The 9,399-nt window shown below is 37.4% G+C and overlaps 1 protein-coding gene across 7 annotated transcripts in view; it reads left to right on the top strand.

The window, feature by feature from the left end:
• The window catches only part of LOC111868879 (transient receptor potential cation channel trpm), a 77,282-nt gene that overhangs the window by 32,123 nt on the left and 35,760 nt on the right, over nucleotides 1-9,399 (top strand). For 2 of the 7 annotated variants that reach the window (XM_023859934.2, XM_023859933.2), the window contains 3 exons: nucleotides 2,477-2,648; nucleotides 6,037-6,250; nucleotides 7,741-7,900. In XM_023859934.2, the coding sequence (XP_023715702.1) occupies nucleotides 2,477-2,648; nucleotides 6,037-6,250; nucleotides 7,741-7,900 (546 nt within the window). Of the gene's footprint in view, nucleotides 1-130; nucleotides 499-698; nucleotides 772-2,319; nucleotides 2,390-2,476; nucleotides 2,649-6,036; nucleotides 6,251-7,740; nucleotides 7,901-9,399 lie in introns of those variants that run through there. The other 5 variants (XM_023859937.2, XM_023859939.2, XM_023859938.2 and 2 more) reach the window with 5 other exon arrangements.

The raw sequence follows: 9,399 nt of genomic DNA, 5'->3' as shown, positions 1-9,399 counted from the left end.
TTTCTCTCAAATCGGCTTTCTTCTATTTAACCACGTGCTGTGTCTTTTTCCTGTGTCATTCTAATTATACTTGGAGAAGAGTAGAAGTTATAATGCTCCTCATTGTGCAGTTTTCTCTAACCTCCTGTCACTTCATCTCTCTTCGGTCCAAATATTCTCAACACACTGTTCTCAAACACCCTCACTCTATGTTCCTCCTTCAATTACGCCACCATAAGCTCAGTTTCTCTTAGGCCACTATTGCAGGAATGTGCTTTATAGCTGTGTCTTCCCGTCGCAGTATTTCACGCTAAGTAATAATTAATATTGTGTAAAAGTTTACGATGTCCAAAAGGAAAACCGATGTCAATGGCAAGCATCGGCAGACTCTTAGGCCTCAACGAGTCTCCGGTACGACTAATTCTGTTCAGATCTAATGAATGTATAAAACAAGGTAAAGTTGCGACAAAAGAAGGCTACGTATGTTCAATCGCCGCTTGACAAATATTTTTCTAGAAGGTAGCATATCCATTTTGCACTCGTTTTGTGGCGTATTTCTTTAATGTTTTAGGTTGCATTTTATTATGCTTTATATTTCTATTTATGTACACAGTTAAAACGTATTTTAAAGGCCAAGTCTTCCGACCAATGTTCCAAGACATCATGGATGAATTAAATTTTTCCCATAGGTTTTTAACTTCGATATTTCCGGTCTTGAGATGTGTGGTCCACTAGTTGCAAGAGTTAACCGACTTTATAGAGGTTTGCTGGTATTAATTTTTCTTTTTCTAGGTATGCAGTGAGTTTTCATCATTTCCACGTGATAAGTCCAATTATTTATCTTATTCCTAAGATGATTACCTATTTATACTGAAATATTGAATTCATTTCTGGATTTTGTGTTCTTATTTTTTTCTATCTTTGTTATTCCTTTGTCAGTGTCTATACCGGTTTATACTGCAGTGCTGTATGTGGTTATACGTGTATCGGCATCAGTGACTGTATAGTCCAGATAATGTTCAGGGTAGATTAATTCTAGTAGTAAGGTAAAAGGTAAAGTTGTCCCTGTGCTTAACTAAATAAGCAATATACCATGGAAGGTGTACCTCAACTCACAATTTTAGTAGCTTTAAGGTTAATTTTAAACAACATCTAGGTTAGGAAGTAATAATTCTGAATGGATATTCATGTGTAATCAGACACATTTTCTGTGGTCAGTAAACAAGCATCTGTAGTATATTTTGTGAGATATTCATTCTGTACCAGTGCCCAAAATGAATGAGTAATGGGAAGTAATGTCCATTTGCATCTCCTGAAGTGTTTCACAGATTTCAGTAAAATTTGCTATTTTGAATTTATAGATTTTCAGTTGAATTTAACTGTGGTAATTCATGTGAAGCTCACTGAAATTTATCAGCTTCCTCCAAGGAAGGAAGGCTCAATGTATAGAACTTTGATACAGTCTGCCATACTCGTATACTTCGTATACATATTTATTTTAAACATCAGTACAGTGAAATAAATATTTGAATGAATGTATAAGGGGTGGGCCTTCTTGGCCCTTGCACCACAACCACAGTGATCTATTGTGCAATTATACAAAGGAGAATGAAAGATTACAATGGGACAGTCTACACAACAATAATTCTGAAAAAGACAAAATAGACACTACTGTGTCAACATTTGTTTTATTACCTGTCGGTGGCAACACCACATGTTATGGCACTTTTCTTGGGTCATCTTCAGGCATACAAGAATATTGGTACCCGATCCTGAATTGCTTCATCATTCAGTTTGGGACCATATAATGTTTGTATGGAGTTTGTACTAACTAACATTTGTTAGTATAAAATCTATAGAAACAAAATATGGATGCTGAAGATGACCCAAGAAAAGGGTTGAAACCTGTAGCATTACCACTGACAGCTAATAAAACAAATGTTGACACAGTAGTGTCTATTTTGTCTTTTTCAAAATTATTGTTGTGTAGACTGTCCCATTGTATATCTTTTGCATGACACACAACAGGATGCATTCTATGAAAAGATACAAAGGAAAATGGTAACTTAATCTGTGTTGTGTAAATAGATGTGAAAATTATTGGTCTTGGTTTAAACCTCAAGTTCAAGTTGCTTTTCTGAAGATGGAGGCAGCTGGTTCCTCTGAAATATCAGTTCTCCTCTAGAAGAGTACATATCTTTGAATGCCAGAGACCACATTCTTTATACTCACCATTGTGAGGGCCTCAGATCTTGTATATTGAATGTTCTGTCATTAGTTTTGTTCATAGCATCTTCAGGTTTTAAGTACTTTATTCACTAGCTGTTCAGTTGACTTCAGTTCAGAAATTGTGGAGGAATGCTTATTCAGAAATAACAGTTGAAAATATGTCATCTGGGGTTGGAAATGGGTTTGTATCTGCAATAAATGAGTGTCAGTGCCAGCAGTATACAAAATCTCAAATATGTGTACTTCATTGGAGTGCGCGTTTCTACAGGTGCTACTGCAATCGGCCACTCAGCTTACACTGTGGTGGCCTTGATGATGCTGACAGCAACAGAACAGTGGAAGAGGAGTTATGGATGCCATCCACACACACACAGCTATTGCCTACTGATGCTTTTGGTACAATTGAGTTTCAGAGTGGAACACACAAACGCAAGGCACAGGTGAGCACAACACAGATATGAGTATGGTCCAACTTATTACCAGTCATGACATGTTTCATACATCATAACAATTTTATCAAGAACCGAACATTTCACATAATTTTGAAACTTGTTTACATCTTATATTTTGTAGTCTAAAACTTGTGAAATATTTTAACATCGCATAAACAGTAATTGTAAATGTGCATACTTCATGGACTGGTTTCTGATAATCAAGAAAGCAAAAAGTTCATAAGGAAATATACCTTGAGGGCTTTTTTAGATTGTAGTAATCATTAGAAAGTGTCCGCTAATTCCATCACTTTCTAAAAAGCTGACATAATGAGAGCATTTTCTTTGTGCCACTTGGTGATGGTAGATGCCCATTTGATACAAAAATTTGTTTTCGTGTTTACAATACTTGGCAAACTTATTATGAATACATAGTACTACAGGATCCGGCAGGGAGGTGTGATGATTTTCAGAAAACTAGTACACAGTTATTTGTTGACGAATAGCAAATTTTAATGTTTTTAAAGAGTACATGTATAATTCCATTTAAGATTCTATAACAAAAAATAAGGAAATTTAAATTCACTTTCAGAAAATAACATCATGCAAATGGAGACCGTTATTGTCCAAGCATTGTTGCAGACGAGCAGAAAGTTGCCCATAGTCCTTTGAAACTTAGCAAGTGGAATTGCTTGAATTTCTTGGGTGATGGCATCTGAAAGGGCCTCAAGAGTGCGTGGTTTGTCGATGTAAACCTTAGTTTTCAGGTAGCCCCATAAAAATTAATTGCACGTCGAAAGTTCTGGGGATCGAGGGGGCCACTCCACATCCCCATGCTTTGAAACAAGTGCCCAGGAAAATGTTCTCTCAGTAAGGTCATTGATTCTCTTGATGTATGGCAAGTAGCCCCATCTTGTTGAAACCAAACTTTAGTGAGGTCGATGCAACGTCTTCGCAATTCAGACAGTAAGAACTCGCACAACATTGTCACATAACGTTGTGAGTTTACTGTTACAGTGCATCAGCCTTCCATGAAAAAGTAAGACCCAATTACGCCAAATCGGGCAGTTCCACACAACACAGTGCCTCGCGCGCAATATAGGGATCTTTGATGGAGTTCTTGGGGATTGTTTGTCGACCAATACCAGAAATTTTGTTTATTGACGCTTCCTGTCAAGTGAAAATGCGCCGAAATACCCATTTTAATAAACATCTCAAAAACAAAGGCGCGGTGTTCAATCGTACATGGTTCCATGGCTACTGAAATGGCGTCTAACAGCGAGTAACTGCCAACCATTGCACATGCGCTAGTCCTCCTACCCCCATTTTTATGCCCATCAAAAATATGTCACAGCTCCCTGCCGGACCTTGTTTAATGTAGACAAAAAGCACTAATACACTCAAAGTAATCTGATTTGACACCTTCCAGGGCAGCGTTGAAAAGCCTGTTTCAAAACTTATGGAATGGAGTATATTACGTATTTTAGCTAATATGTTTGTTATATGCTAAAAATTGACCACATTTGTAGACAGGGCTTCCTTATTGAATAATATAGTGTATGCAATGGCCACTGGGATTAATTTATCTTTCTTGATGAGACTTACAGAACCATTTTTGCATATACTCATCATTTGATATTAACACGAGTTTTTTGGAGCTGTAGTTGATATCAGAAGCATACTCTTTGAAGGCATGGAAAACATCTCTGCATCTCGTTCTTTCCTTCAAAAGAAGAACTGTATGTATTTCTTCCTTTGTCAAAGCACTGAAGACTGTTCTACCTCTTACTTCCACCTGGGCAGTATTAGCCATGTCTGTAGACCATCAAAATATATTGAATAAAGACACATGTTTTTAGGTCATTCATAACTAAGTGTATGTGAAATCGATTCATTTCTCATTATTGCATTAGCTGACACTTGGATAACTTTAATCGATGGTGCAATTTCTGCCGTGTTTCCAAAACTTTAAAACAGTAATCCTACTTTTATTTACTTTTATTTTACTTTCCTCATAATATTTTCTTTGGTTTCAAAAGAACATAAATGACTTTACAAGACGCCAACTTGCACTGCTTCGATTGTTGAACAGGCCTAGTAAAGATGGACTTTTGAAATGAGAGCTCAGTTTTTTGGTCTCACACACACACACTATTTTTCCTTACATCAATACTGAGAGAGAAGTTTATGTCAGAATCTTGTGGTTAGTTTCAAAGTTTCTCTTGACATTGTGCATTTGGTTGCAGAAATTATAGCACAGCACAACAAACACATGCACTGTCCTTTAACACATTCGAAACAAAACTGTTCCTTCCTCTCACTACTTAAATTGTATATTTTTAGCAGAGTCTGATCCACTCATATGAGTAAATGGCAAGACAACAACAGTATAAAATGCAACATATCTTATCAAGACTTGCATTAACTCTGAATAAAAACTTCACACCTAATAATACCATGTTTTTAAGAGGTGGTTTGCAACAGTAAAATTATGCTTATTGAGCGGCTGACAAATCGAGCTCAGACTGCTAGTGGAGAAGGAAGACTGAAATCACAAGGATTCATTGTAAAAACTACCATGAGGGGGTTTGCTACTGTTTCATTTTTTCAGTGTGTCATATATCCGACCTTACAAAGTCCTGGGAAGGTACTGAAGACAGAATCAAACAAACTTCAGTAAATTAAATGATTGGAAAATACTGCTTGGAGTTGTGTTCCTTCCAAGTTCCAAAATATTATCAAATTTGTAAAAAGTCCTCACCAACATAAAAAGTTACTTTCGCAAGCACCTTGGTAACCATAGGAATACAGTTTGTGATCGCTAATTTTAGGTGTGACCATGGAAGTTGAAATCAGAATAGCCACAGATCAGAATATCTGTAGCTCTTTGAGGAAGGCTACCAGGATGTATATTCATATGAACTTTTCCTTACTTTGATGTATGAAAACCATCATGTAAAATATGGCACGTAAGAAGGAGGTATTCTGTATGTAGTTATTGCTTTACATTCTCAAATCTGGTCCAGTAGATGGAAAATCAGAATAAATTAAAATGAAAATAAGTTCATATTTTGGAAAGAAAGAAAAAAAAAAGGAAAGCACTCAGCCCAACCACCCCTATGTCATTAACAGCACGATTTTTAAATTATAATGAAAACAATATACTTGTACATATGCAATCAAGCAATTTGATTCAAGCAGTAATGCCCCTGACTTGAAACAGGTAAGCAAAATGATTTGTGACATTATGAAAGCTGGAGTATTCTGAACTACCTTAACAATGATATACATTTAAGAGCAAACAGTTCCATTGTGTACTGCCTCTGTTTAAAGGAGATAGTTATTTAGCTGGTCAAGAAATTCCCAGCTGTGTATATATCCATTGGTTATGTTGCAGTATGTGCGCCTGGCACATGACACCAGACCAGAACTCATTATGCAGCTGTTCACCAAGGAGTGGGGCTTGGAGCTGCCAAAACTGGTCATTACAGTGGAGGGTGGCAAATCCAACTTTGGTCAGCAGCGCAAGCTTGGAAGAGTTTTGCACAAGAGCCTGTCAAAGATTGCAGGAGCCACTGGAGCATGGGTCTTCACTGATGGCTTAAATAAAGGTGTGTTGTAATGTTGAAACTAACTCCATAGTCAGTGTCCTTGAAACAGTTATGGTCCCTTAGCTGGTTAAGTTGTATGGAACCTGAAAGTTCATTACTCAATACACAAGAGCCTGACACTGGACTCTATCCTCAGTGAGCTGAAGTCAGTCCACTCCCACGTACCCTATGTTGTCAACACTCATTTCTATTTTATGCTCTAAACTTCACCTGGGGCTGTCATGTAATCCCATTCTCTGAGGTTTTCCAACCAACATGATGTGTGCATTTCACATCCTCCCACCTCATCCTCATTACTGTAATCACCATAATATTGATCTCTAGAAGTTTGTGATGTTTGTTAATTCTTTATACCAGGATTATCTTTAACAGTGTCCATTGCTGTAATAATATTTCACCAAGAGTACAAAGTGTGAAACACTGTGCAGTTTTTACAGCCTCTTTTTCCTTTCTCTAACCATCACGTCCAGATATTCTCTTCAGCACCCTCTTTTCAGAAAACAAATGCATATTCTTCTCTTTATACTAGACACTGTAAAACAATGGGTGAAAGTTTTATTAAGAAGCACTGTAATGTGATAACAAGTGCAAGTATTGACAGGCGCCTGGCTTACAGCACTACAGTCATGCCTCTCATTGGAATCTGTCATTTCCTCAGTCCTGAAATAAAATTTAATACCACCCTTCCATCTCTCATTCTTGAAGTGACTGCTTTTATATCAAAATTCTGTATGCATGTATTGTTTTCTCCACCTGCATTACTTGTTCATCCTAATGACTTGACTACCCTGAACCAGGTGGACTGTAAGAATCATATAGTATAGTGAGATATTCGGCTTTAGTCCATATCAAGAAGTAATCATGTCCTGCTGCTGTGTTATTTGACTTTCGCTTGGCTAAGGAAAGTAATTTTCTTATGTTTTTTCTTATTTCTACTCTAAAATTTCATTATTTTAGGAAAATCATGAGAAAATAATACACAAGAAAAGGTTTAAAGTCCAGCATTTTCTGCCATGTAAGATAGATGGTAATGCTAGAAATTTGTAGAATTTTAGCATGTCTCACATTGAGTTTTGTTCGGCAATGTGTCTTTTAATTGTTCACAGAGACAAATTTTTGTAGTGTGTTTTGTAAATCATAATTTTTATTGCTGACCAACTGATATCCAAGGTAGTTAAAGTTAGTAACTTGCTCTAGTATGATACTGTTAGTCATTACTTTGGTCCTTATTAATTCTGTGAATGCAGTATTCATAGGAAGGTTGAATTCTTTCCTTGTTTTCTATTAGTTGGATTGTTGTAAAAACAGTCTAAGCAAGAGCAGCCTTCCCTGAGGCCAATTTGACCTTCTCTTAATATATTTTGCACCCTTTTATTTACTCGGTTTGAAAATATTACAGCACATACTTTATAAGAAGAATTCAGTAGACTTATACTGCTTTCTGTTGCCTGTTCACCTGAGAAATGTATGTAACTTATAAATGTTGACAGGTGTCACAAGACAGATTGGCGATGCACTCCTGCTGGAAAATGTCAAAAGTAGTGCACAAGTGATTGTCATTGGCATAGCTCCTTGGGGCATTGTTGAGGATTGCTACCAGCTTTGTGGACATAACCATGATGTTCCATATCATTCCATATCTTCACTCAGGTACTGACCAGAAGCCTGCTGCTTATGGCCCTCATATTATTCCAAATGCTTGAAGTGAGTCAGAAAGGTACAAGATCATTTTAAAGAAAATCTGACAGTAATTTTATTGTTATAGTGAACATTATGAGCTTAGAGTAGAGTTCTGCCATAGTTCAGTTAGTTTCTGGCTTCACTCTATGCAGACCCATATTCAAGCTCCAAAGCAGTCTCTGAAGCACTGGTAAAAATAATGTTGAAATTTCTTTCAGATGGCAGGCATTCACCTTGATGTTTTCACTGTTTGAGACCAATTTTGCCATCTTTTCTTTATCGATAAATCAGAGTCGTCAGTGTTGTTAGTAAAACCTCAATGTTACACTTTAGGCAGCGTCTACACGAGCACACAAAATGCGCCCATTATAATGAACGTACTTTGCTGAGGACGTTGCTGAGGACACCAAACAGTTGCAGAATGCAGTGCGTAGTTTTGTCTACAATGGAGCCATAAGAAAGCGTAGCATTCACCTCTCTTGTTTATTTTTACAACGGATGTCATGACACTCGTTACAATGGACGCATTTTGTGCGCTTGTGTGGACGCTGCCTTAGAGGGGACTACTTAAAATTGACATAAAATGAAGAAAAGTGTAATATTGGGGAATTGAAAAAGTTGTAAGAAAGAAAAATGTGTTTGGTTTATGCAATTAGTTCGGTAAGCCATTTAAAATATATATGTTTGAGCTGGGATAGCGCAGTCAGTACAGCAACTGGTTATGGGTTGGCTAATGAAGGGGTTGGAGTTTGAGTCCTAGTAGGGCAAGATTATTCTCTTCTCAATGTTGTTCAGACTGGTTCTGGGGCCCAACCAATCTCCTGTCTGATGGGTACCAGGAGGGCCTTTTTCCCTGTGGGTAAAATGGCCCAGGCATAAAGCTGACCACTCACTTCCAGGTAGTACCAAAATAAAAAATATGCAGATCTATACATCCAGGAATTGAAAGGAAAATAGAGGATATACTTGGAGAGGATCAGTTTGGATTTAGAAGAGAAAAAGGAACCAGGGATGCAATTGGGATGATGAGAATTATAGCAGAACGAACTTTGGAGATAGATGAAGAACTGTGTGCTTGCTTTATAGACTGGCAGAAGGCATTTGACCGTGTAAATTGGACCAAATTAATGCAGATCCTAAAGGAAACAGGTATCGATTGGCGTGAAAGAAGATTGATTAGTAAATTGTATATGGATCAGAAAGTTAGAGTGCGACTGGACTGAGGGGAGACAAGACGTCTGAAGATTGGAAGAGGAGTTCGACAAGGATGCCGTTTATCACCAATTTTGTTCAACTTGTACAGCGAATGCCTTACCAAAGAAGCCCTGGACGGGCTTGGAGACTTCAAATTAGGAGGGCAAATTATTCAAACTGTGAAATATGCAGATGACCTTGTGTTAATGGCTAAGGAAGAAACTGTGCTACAGGGTATGATTGATAGACTAATCGAAATTGGAAGGTGCTATGGA

The sequence above is a fragment of the Cryptotermes secundus genome, unplaced genomic scaffold (assembly GCF_002891405.2).
Source record: "Cryptotermes secundus unplaced genomic scaffold, Csec_1.0 scaffold592, whole genome shotgun sequence".
NCBI classification, from domain to species: Eukaryota; Metazoa; Arthropoda; class Insecta; order Blattodea; family Kalotermitidae; genus Cryptotermes; species Cryptotermes secundus.
Note: the sequence above shows the minus strand (reverse complement) of the source record. Positions and strands in the feature narration are given on the sequence as shown.